The sequence below is a fragment of the Xiphophorus maculatus genome, chromosome 8 (genome assembly GCF_002775205.1).
Source record: "Xiphophorus maculatus strain JP 163 A chromosome 8, X_maculatus-5.0-male, whole genome shotgun sequence".
NCBI classification, from domain to species: Eukaryota; Metazoa; Chordata; class Actinopteri; order Cyprinodontiformes; family Poeciliidae; genus Xiphophorus; species Xiphophorus maculatus.
In genome coordinates, this window is record NC_036450.1 from 20,452,985 (window position 1) to 20,474,997 (window position 22,013).

Sequence of the window (22,013 nt, forward strand, 5' to 3'; positions counted from 1 at the left end):
ATCTATTACTGCACTCCTACTAGCTAAACACCAAAGATTTTTCATTACAATGTAAATTATTTCTCCCATGAAGTATGTGGGTGGTTTCTGTACCTCCACTATAAGTTCTAAGCTTCCTGCACAGAAGCAAACACCATATCTGGACTATCTTTACCTTAGCAATATTAGCTTGTAGTGTTAAAGGAGGTTTCTGTACCGCTACAAGCTTATTGTAAATTATATTATACTTTTCTCCTCTTATATAATGTGATTTTTAAAACATTTTTATTAGTGTGATAGGAACATTTCGGATTTAAAGTGCAGAGTAAAGACTTGTGCTTCTTTAGTCAGACAGTTTATGCACAGTTTGGAGGTGTGTGTGCTTCTCCCCAGCTGAGAGTGATGGATTGTTCAATTTCCATAGCAGTTGAGCATTTAATAAATTCCTCCGAGTGTTTTCAGCTGGGTGTGGGTATGAGGACGTTCCAGCCATGGCATGAAGGCAGTGCGCTCTCTCCTTAATGATAAATCCACACCTCATTCACAAAGAACTAGTCCTGCTACGGGTCTTCTTCATGTAGCACCTAAAACCCAAATATGCTGCAACAACAATCATAAATCTTGTCTTGGAAGTTTTATCCATGCTCAAAACAGTTGGGGAAACTTTCGTTCTATTCCATGTTGAAGGTTAGCACTCCAAAAAGAGCATTTGATTTTATTTAAATTTGTTAAGGGAATGTTGTGTTCCCATTCCAACATAAAATGTGCCTGAGTCAGTCCATAAATTGAAACCAGCTTCAGTTTGGCAGTAGATTAAGATACTGAGATCAAAATCTCTGAACAGGGAATAGAACTGTCTCCCTTTTCCCCATCCCCACCAATTCATAACAGTTTATTCAGACGACAAACAACAAAAAAACATTCTAGCGACTCTAACTGGCCACTTTTCTCCAAGTCAACCTTGAGACAAACTCAAAGTTAAAGAAAACAACATTCCAGCTGTAGAATAAGCCACACAGTGAGGCACGTAAACGCACACAACAAGCGTCGACGCTGCTAGCGAACAAAGATAACCGTGATGGGTGCTGAGAAGATATGTGTAGATTAAACTCTCTGCTGTGTACATTTCTAAATTAAGCAGACAGAAGAGCACACAGTGCATGTAAAGGGGTTATTTTTAGAGCTGCAGATGGACAAACAAACTTGTTTCAACCTTTGGCGAACATCGCACAGAACACTGCAGTTAGTTAATTAATCTGCTCAGAAGAAACGATGACATGAGAAGCTCTCGTAGTTGCTAATGTTGTGTTTGCAAAGGAGAGAAAACAAGGCCACCGTGAAGCAATTAACACCTCTACACCTCTTTGTGTTGTTTCAGACACTCTAAAAACGATTAAAATACTCCATAATGATACAATAAAAACAAGTTTACAAACAATTTAAGCATAACTGGCACCTATGTTTGACCGTAATTTTTCACCAATTGTAGCCTCAACCTTTTTGAGTATGGCTCTACAGTTGTGGGGTATTTTCCAGCAGATCAACCCTGAGACAATCTGAAATGACGAGGGCGGAGCAAAGAACAGACCTGGGAGCAACAGAATGCCTGCTGCATTTCCGTTGTTATTAAAACTGCAATACAATTTGGAACGTCAAGAACGACTCATACAATGCAGGTTTCGTGATGTGGCATTTCAAACTTTGCTTCCAGCGTTGGCAAAATGCTGCTGGAAGCTGAATGAGACGAGATTCTCCACGTGCCCTGACTCATAGCATGCCACCAGCAGCAATGATAAGCAGAAAACGACAGGTCAGCACAATCGGTACATGCAGGAGTACCTTTAGCATCACTGAAGGGCTAATATTTACCATAATCCTCAGCAAATGTGACTTGTGAAGTTAAAAAAAAAAACACGTGCATTTGCTGTAGTTGGTTTGTATCGAGGCCGATCTGTATTAGCAGCAGAGGAAAACCACACCAGAGTTCGCTCAGAAGTGGACCGAGACCACCTTAAAAAAAAACTGGGTTTCGGTCCAGTTGCTTGGTCAGAATTTGCTTTTGTATTCACACCTGCACAAAAGATCCAGGCCAACGGAGAAAACAAACTCTGGTTCTCTTAAAGTAAAGCAGATCAAAAGTGTCAGGTGTCAATCTCAGTTGGTAAACAGGCATTTTGATGTATTCCAGAGATTTTGAATTAGATTTAGGTCCACAGATTGCTCTTAAAGCTTGCTCTTGGCTTTGTGCTTCAGATCATATGATGGTAAATTGTCGCATTAGCCTACGATCCAGAGCACTCTGCAGCAGGTTTTCTAGAAAAGTTCCTCTATGTTTGGCTGATCTCATCTTAACCCGTACACGCAATGGCAGTCCAGTACAGAAGACCAACCCCGCAGCATCTGAACAGCATAATTAATCTCAAAGTTGGTGTCCTTAATTTCACTCGTCATTTACATAACTGTTGGCTCAATGTTTGAGAGCATGGACTGAAAAGAAAAGACTCGCTCACAAAACACAATTGTTTGCCCTAAGACGCACCATGGGGAGAGCTAATGAGGGCAGACTAGTCTGCATCAGCAACGAGGACAAACACAAAGCGAACCACAAATTGGGGGCAAATCCTCATTTTCTTCGGCTTCAAATGAGAAAAAGTTGAGGTGGTTATTTTTCCATCATCATTGTTTTGTAATGTGAAGATAGCTGTTGTGGCAAATCTTTTCACAAAACAGAAAAGGATAAAAACAGGGAGAGATGATTGCGGAGATACGTTTGCTGCAACTGTCAATTAGGAGCAAAAAAAATAAAAGCCAAATTTTACACTGTGAGGATGTGATCTTCTTGCAAGTTGGCCAAATTTAAGGAAAGAAGTGAAGGAAATCACTGGCCCACTGAAATGCTATGTGGGGCTCTAACAGGAAAACTGCATCAAAACTTATTTTAGACAATGCGTTACCATGTCTCCATAACAACCCCTACGTATTACCATTATGTCAGTTGGTTGTTTGATAGGCATGCCAGCAAAAATAATGAAAAAAATCCTAATCACTGTATTACATGTTGCTATTTTTTCTGCATTTCCCAATAAATTAGAGGTATTTTAAGTATTTTTCACACATCTTTACTTGAGGTACCAATAACTGGCAATGTACCTGCTGCAGAAGAAGACATGAACAAGTAACCATTAAGATCAAACATCAAGTTTAATCTTGTGTTTAAGCCCCCCCCCCCCCTTGTGTGTCATCATGACCCTGATTACTCACCGAGGGCGTCCTGCAGGTACTTCTGACCAACCAGCTTCAGGTACTCCTCGATGGCCTTCGTGGCTAGAGTGTTTTCCCTGAAGATGAGGTGCTCGTTCTCCCCACAGCGGTCCACCTCAGACATCATCAGATCTGTGAGGAAGTCCTGCAGAGGAAACCAAAAGCAGCCAACGAACGCGGTCAGGAGAGAAGACATAATAGCTGGGTACAAGAATGAAGATAAAAGCCTAACTCGATGGCTACTTATAAGAACTTCCACCGCACTCACAGAAACAAAGCAGGATTAAAAAAAACTCTATAAATAGTTTTTGGGGGGTTTTTTAAAACATTTTTTAACACTTGCTGGAAACTTAAATGAGAATAGAAACAAAGTTGATGAGTGCAATAATGAGCCTGCAGAGAGTTTAAGAGTGACACAGTTAAGCTTAAGAGCAGAAACAAGAGGCAATGAGCTGAGCGGTGTTGTACGCTCTGTGGAGCTCTGGGAAGCCGCTGTCTGACAGTAATCCTCTGTAGGATTCTCAAAAGTAGTCTTATCATGTGATCCATTGTTATGGAAACACACCACTTCTTTGTAACGCCGTGCAACCAGAAACGTAGCAGTTGCAGGTAGTTCGTACAATCTTAATTTATCTGATCTGCGAGTCACAGAAGCGTTTCACGTTAGAAATATTTGAGGACTGAACGATTCAGAAGGGTGTTGCCGCTGTGATAAAATGGGGATACCACTTTACATTTGTTTTTTGATTACCAGATGGGGTCTACAACAGCAAAAATGTAGCAGACGCACAAGATTACAGCTATTTAAAGATTTAGAACATGCCTGAAAGTCATTAACATCTTCACAAGGAACAATTTTAATAGTCTATGTGATGTAATAGACACAAACATTGACAGACTCGATGCTGCACAGAAGCTTCTCTTGATTTCAGGTGAGCAAATGGAGAATTGAACCCCTATGGATTTTATTCTGCACCAGTAACCAGGCAAGAATGTGAACAGAAGCTCGATTCTTTGCCACACATCCACTTGTGGTCTTTATGCAACAACACATTTCCGAACTCAGACTCAGTGCAAACGACAAAGTTGTTGTGCAAAGTGCTTTGACCTTGTTTTCACAATAAACCTACTTCACAAAAAATATTAAAATAAACATTTTATCACAGTTGAAAGACGACTTTTCTGTGAAGCAAACTGCTCCCAAGCAAAAACTCAGCAATCAGGCAGCGATCTGCCACACGACAGAGCAACGGCGAGCTTTATTTTTAGCAGCAGTTGAAAAGACAAGGAACAAGCGACCAGGTGGAGGGAAGGGAAAAGGAGACGACTGATGAGAGAAATGACATCAGACTGTTGAAGGCTGAAACGTTGATGACACAGCCAGAGAGTGTTTGGGGTACATGCCTGTTGCCTTGGGAGTAAAGGCCTTGCTAGCAAACAGCACATTCCTCAACCAAAAGCAGTCATCACAGTGACCATGAAGTCTTCACCCACTTAAAACCTCGCCTCCACCTCCTTGCCGTCTTCGTTCTCACGGACATCCAGCTTGAATGTATTGAAAGTTCACAGGGAGGATTCGAGGAGCTTCTGGCAATGTGTGAACTGCTGTTGCTGCAGTGACAAATACTGGGTAGGATGCTTTAATTACCCCTTCACCTCCTCTCACTATACTCTGCAGGATCTTTTTTTGTCTTCCACATACAGAAAACTGTTTTGATATCAGTGTTGTTGCTTATTAAGGTTGTGTAGTTTCCACTGACGCTCACCAGCTGGTAATCCTTCTTCTTAATGCAGGGCACACCCATGTTGCAGGTGGATAAGGACCTGTTTTGATGTTTCTTGTTAGTGATGATGTAGACATGTCCATGCTTGCAGTTTTGCAGGTGGACATCTGTACAATTTTCAGGGAACATCAGTTTACGTCACGTGACTCGGAAGGCGACACAGGCACACACACACAAAAAAAAAAAAGATCTAGGAAGATGGTGGACACCAACTGATGGACAGTACTACTTAGAGTCCTTCAATTTTTTACATTAGTAACGCAGTGGAAGTGAGACAGTAGATGTTTTAATTATTTTTTTACAAACAAAACTCTCAAAAGAGGGATTCATTGACGTTGATAGCCAACGATGAAATCCAAAGCAAGCAACAGCCAAAAGAGACCCGCATTGAATTCAGTGGCGTTGTGGATATGTGCAATTTCAACAAAATTAAGATTGAAGCAAAAGGACAGCTTTTGCTTAGAAAAGCCATAAGATGTCTAGTTTGCCTTTTGCCACAAGGGGATGTTCTTCTTTAGTATGCATAGGGAAACTGATCAGAGTTAATGGGAAGATGGATGAAACTAAATGCAAAGCTATGAGACTGTCCAGAGGTTCTACCTTTCATCCATTAGAACAGGGTAATAAAAGTTCAGATGGAAATCCAATTGAAAATCTGTCAATTGAGCCATTTTTCATAGAATAATGAAGACAATTCAAATACTTTTGGCTGTAATTGCAATTAAAGTAGTAATCAAAGTAATATAGGGGGGTTCTATTCAAACTTTGCAAATTTCATTTTAAAAAAAGTAAAAATAAACATGTACTTTAATCTCAACTTGGCACTACTGATCAAAAATCAATAAAATGCAATGAAGTTTGTGGTGCTAAGAACAAAATGTGGAAATATTTAGTGAGACAGATTTATGTAGAACCTAAATACAGACTGAAAAAAGTTATTATTCTTTATTACAAGATTTGGTTACATTCTGATGCATCACTCAGACACCTGCAGTGATCAAGCCACTTTTATTTATCTTTCCTGAAAGGAAAAAAAAAGTTGCCTAACTTGATAAAGATCTCAAAACCAGTGAGTAAAGGAAAAAAAAAAAAAAGTCAGATCTGAAGACATGGAAATAGAGCCATCTGGGGATGAGTCATCCCTTGTTTCGGTCCCTTTAACAAATTTCTGGGTGTACTCTCATGTAAGTCCCCTGGCAGCTTGTTAAACTTGGGAGTCGGTGTAGCAGGGAGAAAAGAGACAAGCGACAGATGTAGGCAGAGAATTAGCGAAGGAGAGGAAGAAGAGACGGAGGGACGGGTTTTTAAAGAACGCAGAGGGAGGCGGGGAGGCGGCGAGCGCCTCGCAGAGAGGTTTGCATACACTTGCTGCGGAGGCCTGTTAGCTGAATAATCAAAGATGCACCGTGGGGAGCCGATCATCTACTGATGTGCTGAGACGAGAGCCTTTTTGGTCATGCATCCGTCGGCCTCACAAAAAAACACAAGCGCGTAAGAATCTGCGCACATACACAGAAATGAACTGAGGAAAAATCTAATAATACAAATATCAATAAGTTAAAGCAGATGTGACATGATGAATAAGAATCAAATGTTTACACTGTAATGGAAATTATTATTCTTTTTCTTTGTAATAATCAACACTATGTGGTTGTATTTACCCCATTTATTCCGATGCCACTAAATAACATACAGTCCTACATGTTGCCTTTGGAAGAAAGTTATAAAGTTGGGGAAAAATAAGTTGTGTACTTGTCCTGATTCCCCCCGATCCAGCTGTTACTGGATGTAGCTCCAGTAACAGCTACATCCATCTTCTCAGTTCCACAACACGATGCTGCCAACACCAGGTTTCATTATAGTGATTATAGCAAATGTTTGCAGTCAATTTTCTTAAAGGGAATTAGAGTAAAGGAGGCTAAACCAATACATTTCTCTTTGACAAAGGTCTAACTGCTCTGTATGATTTTTATTCTACTTTTCGAGCATGTTAAGATTGCTGACGTACAAAAACCACGCCTTTTGCAATCCTTGTTCATGTGTGTTATTTTATGCTGTTGTCATGTTCGAAGCAAAATAAAATGAATAAAATCACATACTACTTTCTATCAGTTTACCACAATAAATTCGAACAAAACATCGAGACATTCGCGGCTACAGCACACCTTGACAAAACGCTTTTAGTTTGGGGAAATTGTTTGACCAGGGTGAGAAATTAAAGCTGCATGATTTAGCTTGAAAAATGGGACATATAGTTTAGAGACAACTAAATGTTCTTTGCATTAAAAAAAACAACATACAACTGTTTTCTTCTTCAGGCTCCATGCCTGCTACTTTAAATTACACCATTTATTTCTTCTTCCGCCGGTAACGGACCAACTCCGTGCCGCCTACTTCAGTCAAGTGGATCAGGTCATCTACAAGACCTGAGTGAAGCGTTGAATTATTTAAAGCGGGTAGAGAAATCTGCAGCTGCAAAAAATAAATAAATAAATAAATAAATACAGCAGCCTAAAAATGCACAATGAGGCAATAATTACCTAAGTGAGTCCACTTATTTCTCCACTTTTAAGCATCATAATCAAGAGGTTAATTTTAACAGTTTTATATAATGGAATCTGAATGGGAAGCAATAAATGCAATGATTAGTGACAGGTTACGTGTGCTGCACATGTAGCAATGACCGTGTTTCCATTAACATTTTTACATTTGTTTTGCTATATGTTAAAAGAGGTTGATGGAAATTATGAAATTCATATGAACTTCCTCAAGTTTGATAAAAAAAAAAATAATTTACGCTCTCTTGAGGTGGTTTCTAGCTATTCTAAAGCAAAGTTAATGCGCTAAAGGGGAGAAGCAGTCTGCAAGATCACATCTCTTTGTAAGAGACGGTTTCGCTGGTTTCACTGCCTTGTTTCACTGTGCATTATAATCAAAACATCAGCTATATGCAAACATGCCTTTTCTTTGTTCCTAACATTTGCAAATTTTACAGTCTCAGAGCACAGATGTACAGAGAGGGCATGCGTTGATATTAGTGATAGGCAAACTATTAGCACAGCTCACACAGACAGCAACACAGTTACCTTTGCTTGAGTAGGGGAGTGTCACAATGAGAGAAGAAGGCAAACTCAGTTTTTATCTAGTCAATTTGGATTTTGAGCAAGAGAAAAATTCCATTGGAAACAAACAAAAACACAAATTGGGAGAGATGAACTGGATGATGACTTAGTGCTGTTGAAAATGTAAGCGGTGACGGGGAGCTCTGGTGTAAATTTTGCCACTTGAGCCTTTATACCTACTGCAAGTGCCTGCCGGAGTCAGTGGATGGCTGTCAGGTGTGTGAAATCACATTACAACGACGAAGGTTCACACTCTAATCAAATAGTCGTTTTAGAAGTGCATTTCAAACTTCTCTACAGTTAGCATGATGATGCATCTGCAGACAAGATGTTTTGTGATAGCTTTGTCAGCAAAATTTTAAAAAGTCGGATTTGTTGACACTAAACTGAAATGCCTGAAGAAACTGGACTTGAACGTGTGTAAATTTTAAGAATGACATATGTATATAGTTTTAATGTGAAACGTTCCTAATCGGATGCATCTATTCCAACCGTATTTTATGAAGAACCGTATTTTAACAAGTATAAAATGGCGCTTGTTAAATAACTCCATAGAGACGATCGACAACAGAAGTTTGGCGATGAGAGGATTTTATAATGCAAAGTCTGTCAACAGATTCTCCTACCTGAGATGTGGAACCTTTTAGCTACTCTAGCGCCACCATGGGGCCCGTTTCTATACTTAATGCTCTCCAGATCTCCAGTTGAGTCCTTCTCTTTCCATTTTCAGATGACGGATCAACCAGTGCAACATCATACCTGACCTTTCCGATGGTCTTCGTGATGCTGTGTGTCGATGATGTTCTCCACTGTATTTATGCTGTGATTAAATTAAACATGAGTGGACATTATTTACTAGTCCGGTGAGTCCTGCAGGCAGTGGGTTCAACTCGATTTTAAGGTCGCCGTATGCAAATGCACAATCCACTTTTTTACAATTTTAATTGAATATTTTTTCACATATATGCCCTACAAAAAAAAAAAAAAAAAAGGATACATAGAAAGTTGAGGCTATAATCTGATTAAATAAACTTTTGCGAGCATCTGCATTCTGAAAAGCCCTCTTCGCTTAACTGGATTTGATACGACGGCTTTTTGTGACGACGGAGATGCTTCTGTGATAAATCGCAGCTCTTCATGCTCCTTATTTTTGGTTTTTAATCCTTAAGACTTCATGTTATGGATTTAAATGAAAGTAAAGTTTGCCATCACCTCCTCCACATTAGGATGCATAAAAAGGCTGTAAACTAGCCGCATAAGATTTGGTTTAATTAGCTTTACCATACAGAAGCACAAGTATCCTAAAAGCCAAAGCAATTACATTTTAAGCAGAGACTGGAGCGGCGCCCTGTTCCCTCGTGTCATCCTTTAGTGTTTCTCCTAAAGCACTCACTCAGTCTTGCAGACTGAAACCCCCGCTCCTTCCCTCTGCTTCAGTGCTAATAAGGAGAAATAGAACACTCTCTAAAATGCTGCCACATCCCATCAACCAAACCATGCCTCAAAAACCCCAACACAGAGTTCAGGGATAGAAGGAGCGCCATGAATATAAGGGCGAGAGATGGGTCAGCAGAGCAGGGAGGCTCGTCTGGGCTAATAAAGAGTAGGCATCGGAGTCTGTAGAAATCTCTATTCTGCTGAATTCTGAAGCAAATGAAGCGGCGACAAGTTCTGAAAGTGAACGCGGCCGTCGTGGCGTTGGGACACGAGCGTTTTCATTATTGGAACGGCGCACAAAAACGAGACGCAGTGGCGCTCGGACAAAGAGAAACGAAAATGAAAGTACCGTCTCGGCACCAGTTTGACAGCTTCTGTTTAAAAGCCTTGTGGGTTTCTATGGCAATAAAAAGCAATAGCGCTAAAAACTGAACGTGAATAAAAAAATAAAGGTAAGTTTGAAAGCGGGGGAGGCTGCCTGACAGATCAATTCAACCCACTTCGGGATCAGGCACATGTGAAACGATCAACATGATGACTTGATTATGATCTTGTGTAATCTGGGCTGTTCAAACCAGCTCAGAGTATTCTTTCTGGAAATGCTGCTATTGGCAACATCCATCAGCGCATTAATTGAGACTTTTCTATGGGATTAAATTAGTTAATTTCATGAATGGGTAATTTAGGCTGTGGAAAGGCTGAGATTCATCAGAAAAAAACAAAACACAAAAGCTGTTGAGACGAGAAAAGCGTCAAGATACTGAGAACTGACCCAAATTGGTAGATTTTCAGCCTTATCAGCTCTCACTATTGACTGGCCAGGTGGATACCTAAAAATCCAACTTTTTTCCAAGTCAATGAATGTATCACACATAAGGGTGTTGACAACAACACTCCTCGGTGTCGATGCTGCTACTGAGTGACTCAACAAAATCTGAACAGAAAAAATGACCAGGTATCAAAATTTTTGATGAGCTTAGACAAAGATGTACAGTATATAATATTTTATTATATTTTCTGGTCCAATGGATGGAAACGCTCCGACTACAATATATAGAAAACAGACAATGTAAAAACTGTACAACATCTGGGTAACATACATGAAAGCTGTTGGAGTCATGCTAACCATGCTAACTCTGCTAGCGATGCTAAAGACAGCTTAAAATAGGAACAAACATTTGTAAAATCTGATTTTATAGAGACTGCTCTCTCATATAACCACCATTAACATAAGTAACTTACAGTTGGTCTTGTAAGAAAGACTAGAAACATTCTTAATGCCATCCTCATGTGTCCCTATATGATCATTCTTAAAGAGCAAACAGAACAGACCAAAAATCGGTATGGGTAACTTTACAGGAACTGGACGACAAATGTAAAGCTGAATGTAGTTGTTTAGTAATAATGATAACCATGAAAAATCAAGCTCAAGCATTAGAGACCAAATGGGCTAGGTTATATTCCCAAAGGCAAAAACTGAGTAAAGATTTAAAAGTAAAATAAAATAAATAAAATGGAGCCATGACAGTCGGTCTGTCCTTCACTGTCCTCATCTTGCTAGAACTTTCCCCCCCCCATCCCCCACCACCACCTGGGTCTCTCCACCTGGGGGATCTGTGGCTAGTGTTACAGCATGATAGCCTGCAGCATTTTCTGTGAGGGTCACATTGGGTTGACGACAAGGACTGAGGGCCTGATGGAAATGAAGGCACCTCCTGCCGAAGGCGCCGAGCTTCGCCGTTGGCCACAGAAACAGGAAGCAGATGATCATTAGGAAAAGCAAGTCTGACTGCAGGGGGCCTTACAGTGAGTGTCATACACCTCAGAAATATTAGTCTCGCTGCTGGTTTGGCATGGATTTTATCCTAAAGTGTGTCAAGGTCCTTCAGTGATATCTTTAGGACATTTCTTCTTCATCATGATTGGTCAACCATTACTGTAACTGCTTTAGCTGGGTGAGAGATTTCTAGTGTTTTTTTCAGAGACAGTTTTAAACCTCAAGGCCCCGGGGGCCAAATCCAGACCACCATAGCTAACTCATGTGGCCCTTTAAACTCCAGGGGGACGCATAAAAAGAAGCTTCTAAAAATATTTTTGTGCTTAAATATTATTTTACCAAACAAATCAGAGAGATTTTAATCTGTGTGCTGCCAAATTACATCAATGTGAAAAGATGTTCAGTATTATCTATTTCATGAAGTACTCACTGGAGGAAGAAACAGCAATTTATTCATATTTTAACAGTTTGTTAATGGCCTGTATTAATACATTCAGCCACAGCCGGCCTTTTGGGGACATTCAGGATCTCTATGTGGCCCAAAATGAAAATGAGTTTGACACTACTGTCCCAAAGGGTCTTCAGCGCAGACATTATGTAATAAGGCGGCTTGGTTTTTCAACTGAAGATGTGCCTATGGACAAGATGTGTTTTTGTTGGGGCCGAAATGCAAGCTCTATGTATATTGTGTGCAATAAGCACTTGAAACTTACTGACACATTTTCAGGTAATCAGTCTATACTGTGGCTTTAACCCATTTGGCAAAAATAAATTGTAATTTTATTAAATTGTATTAACTTAAGCAGCAGTAGGAACAATTTTAGATTTTCTGGTTTCTATAGAAACAAATAGATTTCATGAGATATATACAGTATGTTTTTGTGTGGTTTCATGTCTGGTGAAACAGTCCTATTTTCGCCGAAGGTCATCGCTTCTTAACGACCTCCTACGCGTCTGTTGGTAACTGCGGATCTAATTGTTGCCTGGCTCCACGGCCAGAGAAAACGCGTTCCTCCCGCAAGGTGACCGTAAATTGCTTCATATGCATTCCCACGCCTCCTCCATCACTCTGCGCTGTCAGGTAGCGGTCAATAAAAATAAAAAAAATATATAAATAAATCATGCGGTAGTCATTGAACAGTTTAGGAATATGATATGCTCTCTCTCGCTCTTTTTGTTTTTCCCTCCTTCATGAACGTAGCTCACCGAGACACGAGTAGACCCTCTCCTCCTTGATATCAAAACGATGAGATTAACAGCCAATAAAAAGGCATCTAAACATGCGAAACACATCTAAAATATGGGATTAAGAATACTTACAGACAACTGCAGCATAAAAAATAATACTAACGGCAGTCTATTATTTTTTTAATAAGAATTATGGCTGCGCTGCAGGCTGATACCAGTTTACAGTAAGGGATGAAAAGCGTACAGATTCATGTAGTTCCCCTCTGTTAAGCAGGGCTGACAGTTTACCTTGAGGAGCAGTGAAATGGAGTAAAATCCTGAGTATAACCCTCCCATGGACATTTATCACCAGAATAAATCCTTCCCATTGTCGCTTCCTAGAGTCTGTGCAGCCGAGAGAAGCGGCAGCAAAATTAGAACGTAATCTATCTGAGGGCAGAGGCGTCGAGACGACTAGATCAATAACCCGAAGAATTCGAGCCGGGAGTGGATGTTTTCAGATAAAAAGGAGAGCGAACTTCTCCAGGCAATTCCAATACAGATGTTGGGCTTCTAATAGCGCTGTCTGAGGTTTGAGGATGTAACGGTATTTCACCGGGTTCGGAGGCTCGGAGCGCAGAGTTCTAGGTCTCTCTGTCTCAAAAACTTAAATAAAACAGGTTGGAGCACATACCGCTGTAAACATCTTGAACAACATCAGACTTTTGAGACATCTCGGGGTTTATACTTGTGTGTGAGCAGAGTTGGCACGGGCTGCCACAGATGCAGGGTGTGTCTCTGCTTACCGCTGCGCCCAGACATCAATACGGGCACCAGTACTGACATCTCCCCAGAGACAGAGAGGGAAAGAGAGAGAGAGAGAGAGAGAAACAGGCTCGGGACGCGGCGAAGCATGAAAGGAGAGATGATCGAAGAAAAGGACGGTGAAAGTGGACAGACGACGAGCGAGTGTTCAACCGAGCAGGGCTGTAATTACACGCTGATGAGTGATAAAAAATGACAAAACAGAGAACAGAAATCTAACCCGGTTGCTAACCGTTGACTGCTACAAGCAGAAACTTGCATAGCTAAGCAGCAGGCTGCAACAGATGAGATGCAGCGCCTTGAAGGAGCATTTTTGGGGCCAAAACTTTGTATTTTTACAATGGAAAATTGTGCCAAAAAAGCACAAAAAACACAAACACAAAATAGTGCCTACTTTTTAAGCAGAATCTTTTTTTTTTTTAACGATTCTATATGGTTAACGTTTTTACAAATAAAAATTGTTCTCCTATTTAGCGAATAGGGTCTGATTATGTGTAAATAATATAAACACAAATAGTGTTCAGTGAACAAAAGGCATCATCCTAAATAACACACCAGACTGACAGTTTCAGACTTACCCATACATAATATAGGACAGAATTATTCAAAATGTCTGCTGAACATTTGCAGAAACAGACCAGTAGTACCTCTACTACAAGATTTTCTCATGGCTCACCTTCAACAGCTTGATTCCTAAATATAACTCTGCAATTTTTGGACCATGACTAAGTTGGTGCAACATGAAACGAGGCTTCAACATTAAAGTATTAAAAGCAAACCATCCAACACTGGCTGCAAGATCTAGAAAAATGAGCAGCATCCGAGCTGCTGCGGGAAGATATCCATTTTAGGCTGGAAATATTTTCGGATATGGGGTTTGTTGGTTCTGCTTTGTGCTGCTTGGCACCGCATGACTTACTGCTTAAAAGATAAATAAATAAATAAATAAATAAATAAAAGTCCCTCATACTTTCAAGTATAAGGAAAGCTGTAATAATTACCAGTCAACATGTTCCCTTTGCATGACAGTCCAAAAGCTGTCCGCTCCCTGCTAGTTTCTCTAATGAGACTGCAAACGCGAGTAGGAAAACACAGCCGGTTTAACTCGCTCCTCATGGGATTTTTGCGACGCTTGTAAACTTCTTCTCAGTGCCAGAGGAAGAGTTTTACTAAAATCCAGAAATGACAGATGACCACAAGGTGAACAAGCTGTAGTGGGCCTGAAAGACCTAAAAAGAGCTTTAGTGAGAGGGACAGGATTAACTGATTGGTAATTAAAGATGTAGCCCTCGCCCCTCAGGGGATCAGCAGAGGCCTGGTCCTCCAATCAATCAGCGGATATTAGAGACCAGCCTAAACCAACGGGCTGGTGCTGCTGTGTGGACGGACATTCCTTCTTAAATGCCAATCATTCATCAATCTGTGCCAGGCTGCGATAAAACTCCAAGAAGCTGTCGTGAAAACTAAGCTGACGCCCAAACTGCAGTCGTAAACCATGGAGGATGAGGAGCAAACTTCAAGCTAAAGAGACAAAAGTTGCCCAAAGTAACACTGTTACTTTCTCTTTGTTAATAAATCAAAGCCTTAAGCCTTTGTAAGGGTAATTCAGGAGTTTCAAAAGTGTGGTTGCCTAACCAAAATTCAAAAATAATGCTGATTATTGTTGCTCTACTTTGTTAGCATCTGCAAACTCCCAATTGGATTCTGGTTTTGACTTGGACTGGGCCATCAAGTTTAGATTCAGGTGTTTGACACATAAACTCTCAGTTGGGCTGCAGATGCCATTAAATACATCTGGGATTACCATGTAGCATGTACAGTACTTTCCAATGATGACTGTTGTCAATATGCATATGTTGTTTGTTGTTAGGGTAGTTTCTCGGTTTTGTTTTTTTCTCTTTCTGCAGGTTTAGAGGCAAATTTTTCTTCTCTTCCCTACAACTTTCTTCTTCGACCACCTTTCTCCCTTGCTTTTACTCGATGTTAAAGCAAGGGAGACATATACATATATATACAAGTGTGTGGGCGTGTGCGGGGGCATGTGGGGGTGCGGGGGTGTGTGTGTGCAGAGAGAGAAGGAAAAAAAGGTCTGCTTCTAACCCATAGACAGAGAAAAACCCCCCCCGCAAAATCACAACAACAAACAGCATAACATATATACTGTATATATCAGTCATCAATGGAAAGTACATGGTACATATAATAATACAAGTAAATGTGAGAGTATATCTGAATAACGAAGAAGATGCAGTGCTTTCAGACCTAAAATAATGCAAAGAAAACAAGTCCATATTCTTTTAGAAACAATACTGATGCTTTAACTCAGGGAGAGTTCAGAAATCAATATTTGGTGGAATAACCATGAGATACAGAGGTCTCTTAAGTTTTTCCAGAGCTGTATACTGTATATGTAAGTATATCATGGCGAAAGCCATAATGCTTCACTTGGGAAGGTAAATCTGCTTGGGGCCTCAACTTAACAGAAAACAATTCTGTCTGAGTACCACACTACCGGACAATATACTGTATGCTTAAATAAAAAACAAACAAACAAAAAAGGATTTCAACCAGGTCATCCTAAGACATAAACATGCTATTCCACTGTAGATCTGGCGTTATGTTTAGCGTAACTCTCTACTCGCAATCACTCTGCGTTCAGGTGAATCCATATTACCATCATCTACCCCTACAGCTAAATGCCGCTGATATCATGTTTCACTTTAGGGTGTTTTTGTTCAGGGAAGTGTCTAGTGTTAGTTTCCTGCCAAAAATAGTGCTTCATAAGTAGGCCAGACACTTTAGTTTTGGTTTCATCAGACCAGAGAGAATTGTTCCACATGTCTGCCGTGCTCTCTGTATGACCTTTGGGGACCAAAAGGAGCTCTTAACTTTTAAAAACCTTGGTGTTGCTTGTTACTAGCAACTAGCTGCTAAGTGACAGAGTGCAAAAATCAATAAAATATGTGTACCTTCTGAAATTGTGGTTCATATGCCACATTCAATAAGATGTTCCATTTCACACTAAGCGCCTCAGCAGGAATGACACTGGATATACAGTAGATGATTAACAGACTCTGTCTGCATTGTATGCAGATTTTTATGCATGTTACTGCATGTTTTTTGTTTTTTTTAAAGTACATATTCCACGCTAATTTAAAACTTCTGGGATTCCAGCTGTTTCTGGTTGGCTTTGTAAAAAGGAAGCAATTGAGCTTCTTTTTTTTTTTCCTTCAGAGACAGATAAGAGGACGTACTTTTTTTTCTCTCAACTCTTTCAACAGTGTTGCTCAGTAAAGTACAATGATTCCTTTATTTATGTAGACGGATAAAGGGTTATTTGAGTCCAACGGTCTGCTGTCATGGGAGACTTAGCCGCAGCTGTAGTGAACTAATCTGCAGCCGGCGGTGAATATTTTCGTGCTTCGGTATGCCGCGAGGCACTGCAGGAGATGCATGTAAGGGATTAGCTCGAGTTCTGACTGTAATTCAGGCGGCTATGTTGAGAAGAAATCACTCGTGTGTCTGCCGCTGGCGCTACGGCTGTGTTTAAAGTGGTGGGTTGGGGTCAGGAGTTCACCGGATTAGCAGGCAGCAGAGGAATTGTTAACCTCTCTGAGCTTTTGTAATGTGAAGTCAGAGGCTCACGACAAAATAATGGGCCAACATCGGCCCTTTTTTTTTTTATCTGCGCCGTTCCTGTGGAGAATAGGAACGCGGGCTGAATGGAAACCGATAAAACAGAGGCTGTGGAGGGGATCACTAACCTTCGCCTTGCCGGTGCTCTGAAGGATGTGCACCAGCGCGCACGCCACCTCCTCCTTGTTCTTGACGCTGATGGCCGGCTCCAGCACCGAGCACAGCATCATGTAGTTGTTGGTGGTGTATTCCGCAAACTCCTTGTACATCTCCATCGGAAGGATGTTCATGCTCTGATAGCGGGCCTTGATCCGGATCATGGGGCCCGACGTCTTACCCTTGGGCGGGGTGGGCGTGCTGACCGGGTACCACTTCTCCACAAACTGCCGCCCGGTGACGGCCAGGACGGGGATGCTGACGAGGCCGATGTAGTTGTTTTTGTCCTTCTTCTTCTTCTTGTCCGTGTCCTTGTAGAGGTGTGCCGCGATGCTCCGGACGGCGGGCAGGTTACTGAACTCGAAGTGTTCCCCCCAGAACAGGTTGTCGGTCTTGAGCTTACAGGTGGTGCGAGCGTACAGTGAGTCATCGAGGAACAGCTCGCAGAAGTATTTCTTTTTGGCCGGCAGGTCCTTGGCCTCGATGATCCACAGCCTCAGCATGTTTTCCACCCGCCGACTGTTGTCCTGAAGAGGGAGGATAACAGGAACTGAGTTAACCTTGAGGACGTGTGGGAGGGAACAAGAAAATAGCCGCAGAAATACCTCAAATTCACTGATGTTCCCAGGCGGCGAACATATTCAGTACATTAAAACATCTCGGATTAAGCTGTATTTCTATTTTAAATGACTGAAAACAAATCAAGGGGGGCTTCAAACATGCTCCTTGATTTCCATTCATATAAAAGCAAAGAAATTTCCCTTGTTTTTCTCTAAATGCAAGAAGCATTTCAGGTCATTGATTGATTTCGCCAGGGGTGGTCTGCCACATCATTCATATTGCGCTGAAAAACTAGCAAAAAAAAAAAAAAGAGAGAAAGACAGAGAAAGAGAGAGCAGCTGATATTGACATTTTAAAAATGAAGTACCAGACCTCAAAAAAGTCATAAAGACTCCCTCGGATTCCTCAAGTACTGAATCAGAGTAAGTCCAGGTAAACATGGAGAAGCAGCTTTCAGCTTCTATCCACCACAAATCTGGAACAAACTTCCAGAAAACTGAAAAGCAGCCGAAACACTGAGGTCCTACAAACCAAGACTAAAAACCCACATGTTTTAGAGTTGCCTTTGAACCATAATAAATGGAACACTGACCAATAGATTTGATGTGTATTAATGATTTTAATGACAGCACTTGACAGAAGGTATTGTCTCTTATTGGTTTCAAAATTGATGACTGTATTTTTATTTATGTTTTCATGACCTCCTTGAACTGCTACGTTGATGAAATGTGCTATACAAATAAAGAGGATTTATTGATAGATAAATCCATAATTCAGCGTGATGCAAGAAAAATAAGCCACTTCAGGTGGTCCAAGAGTTTTTTCTCGAGCTCTAGATATTATTGTATTACTTATTCCTGCTTCAATCTTTTCCACCACATTTTCTTGCACCACGGTGCTCTGCTGATTCGTCTTCATGATCTTGTCTGTTCACTAATGTTATTTGACCAACCTCTGACCAACAGACTCATTTATGCTACAGTGAATGTAGCTCAGGTGATCTATGAAGTAGTTATGTGATGATTTCTTAAGGCAGTTGATTGCACCGAGTCTTATTTAGGGAAACGGACACGTCAGGGAAGGGGGGTGTTTATTTTGACAGTTTTGATTTTTATTAGTAAAAATAAAAGGACAACTTTGCATAACTTTCATCTACTCTAAAATGATGGACCGCTACACAAAATTCCTTAGCGCTTTGGCTAGCGCACCTCTTTTCTAAAGACTGTATGATAGAGAAGCGGTTTCTGCATAAAGAGGGAGCTAAAAGTCGGAGCACTAAAATGTTTATCAGTGCAGTCAGGTTTTTTTTTGTTTAATGTAAGATTTGCTCCTAACTGAGATAAATGACCTTGAAGCAGCAGCAGCTGTGATAAGAGCTTATTAAATCAGATAGAAACTGAGCTGCAGCGATTCCTTTCTTACCCACTTCAGCGCTTAATACAAAAGATCGTCCTTAAGAGAATGAAAGGAGAGCTGCTGTCCCATAATGCCTTGCAGCATTAACATTCACAGCAAAACACACTGTTCAACAGGTGAAGCCTTTTTTTTGTTTTTGCCTGTGTTGCAAAAATAGTTATAATTTTCATGCAGGCATATTTATTAGGACTGTTATTGATGACTGCTAGGCGGAGAAGATGGGAAACGATAACATTTTTTTTTTCTGATGTCATGGTTTTGCAATTTGTGACTAATCCTGCACTTCCTATTATCACTGACTGACACAGAGGGGATTTATAGGTTACAAGGTCTTAGACGTCTGGTTGTTGACCCCTTTCAGGAAAAGTACTCTTTTCTACACATTTTCCAGATAAAACAAATCAGCTTTCTCTCTAAAAGCAGAACTACATCCTCCATGTCACCACTTTACAGACATGACTTTTCATCTCCACTAAAAAAAGAGACCCAAATGTTTCTTCTCAAAAAAAAACAAACAAAAAAAAAAAACATTCACAGGTTCCTCTTTGTGTCTCGATTCAGTTATTTTTCTTCTGAAAACATTGAGCAATTTTTTTTTTAACCGAATACCTTCTTGTTGCTTTGCGGGTCAATCCACCCTCAATCCCGGAGACAATCACTCCTACACACTGGGATTGAAAAAGCAATCACTTCCCAACCACATTCATCCTGCCAAAGCGAACTTAAATGCTTCATGTGCTGAGTCATTCAGCCCGTACAAAGGTCCTACTATCTGGTTGCTTTCCCATCTGCCAGCCGAGGATCTACAGTATTTGGCTGTGCTGTGTCAGAATCTGAATTGAATTAGACTCTTTGTATGAATCTCACTATAAAGTGCTGCACAAAAATATTTGTTCCCCTTGAACCTTTCGCTTTTTTGTCATGTTACAGACTCAAGGTCCCAGGTGCTTTATTTTGATCTTATGTGAAAGACCAACAGAAGGTAACAAAAATAGGTTGAAAGAAAATGATTTAATGATTTTACTGGATTACATCTGCAGCTTTTTTAGGCATGTATCCATCAGTTTTAGCACATCTTAAGAGAGCAATGTATGTCTATTATTCCAAACTCTCTCTAATTGGATCTGTACACATCAGTTTTCAGGTCTTGCTGTAGTTACTCGACTTTTTTTAATTTTTTTATTTTGTTCTGTTCCAGTAAAAGGAAAGAGGCTTTTACGAGCAGGTACATTAAAATAGGCATTTTTAAAGGAGAACGTTTGAACATTAATTTCCCACTGGTGTCATTGATAAATCTCTCCATCGGTCTTGCTTCAGTCTAGCTCTGGCGGTGCTCACATACTGCTGCAGTTGCGGGTGTAATATTAGTTTGTGTATCACAGTTTAAAATTAAAAACATATATCCATATTTTTTATTTTATTTTAATTTTTGCACACTTATTGGTACCCTGAGTAATCTCTGTAAAAATTGATTTAACTGAATAATTTCTTTGAATTACTTTTATAACTTTCCCTACTTTATAGTTCATTGGAGTTTATATGACCAGACATGAAGACCTTAAACACACTCACCTGGCTGGATTACAGCTTATATTTATGGCTTTCCACGTCACACGGTAAACATCATGGTAAAGGAAGTAAAAAAAAAAAAAAAAAGAATCTCCAAAGCTCAGTTTTTTTTTCTTTCCCTGAAGGCATGTTGGAATTCTATCCTATCATCACAAGCAAACATGTGGAGTTTAGCTAGCACCTATCTCGGGAAGAGCAAATATCCAAATATATAAGTAATGGCACATGTAGAAATGAACATATCGCATATTTTGAATCGGGAAATCTTCTTGCCTTGACATACTTGCCACCTAAATCTTCGCTGCACAACAGAGGAAAGCACTTTAAGTGTTTTTCCATCCCACCAGAGAATCCTAAACCCTTAAATTGTAGTCTGTACGAAGAGCTAACCTTGTTGACACTTTAGTGCGTCTTTATCTGTGTTTGCAGAGCGAGGTTTCGTAATTGGGACACTCGAGCTCATTTGTGCTGATTGCCCAACGGCTCCCCTGTCCCCTTGCACATCGCGTGCATTTACATACCTTGTTCGGCTGCACGGCTCTCCTCAGATTCTCCATCCATTTGTCTCTCTCGGCCGCCGAACGGCAGGAAAAACATTTGCTTCCTGTGGAGGTGGTGACCTACCGCAGAGGCAGAAAGACAGGAGGAAAACAAATGCTTCGATGATCGAGCATCACGCAAGAAAGGAGACGGCGAAGCTTTCACGGTGAACCCAGTTAAAATGCATCACATTAGCAGCCAGAGAGAAATAACCTTGTGCAAAATAAACAGAAGCAGATGACAGGAAACAGAAAATGACCGTTGGGAAATGACTTGTCGTTTTGGCTAATTTCACGATGGATAGAAACAGCCTCAGTGAAGTCAGCTTCACTGCTCGTGTGTTTACATGATGTATCTTCTGCTATATACACAAATCTGTATATACATAATCATGTATTCAAAGAAATTGTTAAAAATCTGACTCTACAGTCTGACTGTATGCACAATACTGGTGGGCAGTTTCCAATCAGACCACAAGGAATGAGTAATCAGACAAGAACAGGCTGTCCAAAGGTCACAGCTTCCTTGACCTTTTCTTCCTTTTAACGTCCAGGAAAAATTCAGACATATAGAAACAATTAGCTCATTGTTATGCAAATTGGGGAAGCTCTTTGCTCGACAACAGCCTGATTTATTGGTGCTTAGCGTTTCTAGCCATACTCAAGTCATCTGAAATATTCAGCAGTTTCTCTTTTCAAAGATGCCTTTGTTAGGAAAATTTTATAAAAAAATTTTTGGGGGTTATAATATATTCCGTGATCTCGCAAAAATTACTTTTTCTCA

At 40.4% G+C, this 22,013-nt stretch overlaps 1 protein-coding gene across 10 annotated transcripts in view; it reads right to left on the reverse strand.

The window, feature by feature from the left end:
- dab2ip (DAB2 interacting protein) overlaps positions 1-22,013 on the reverse strand; it is a 180,752-nt gene that overhangs the window by 22,383 nt on the left and 136,356 nt on the right. For all 10 annotated transcript variants that reach the window (XM_023337804.1, XM_023337805.1, XM_023337809.1 and 7 more), the window contains 3 exons: positions 21,212-21,310; positions 17,117-17,671; positions 3,241-3,385 (listed from right to left, as the gene is read on the reverse strand). In XM_023337804.1, the coding sequence (XP_023193572.1) occupies positions 3,241-3,385; positions 17,117-17,671; positions 21,212-21,310 (799 nt within the window). The remainder of the gene's footprint in view (positions 1-3,240; positions 3,386-17,116; positions 17,672-21,211; positions 21,311-22,013) is intronic.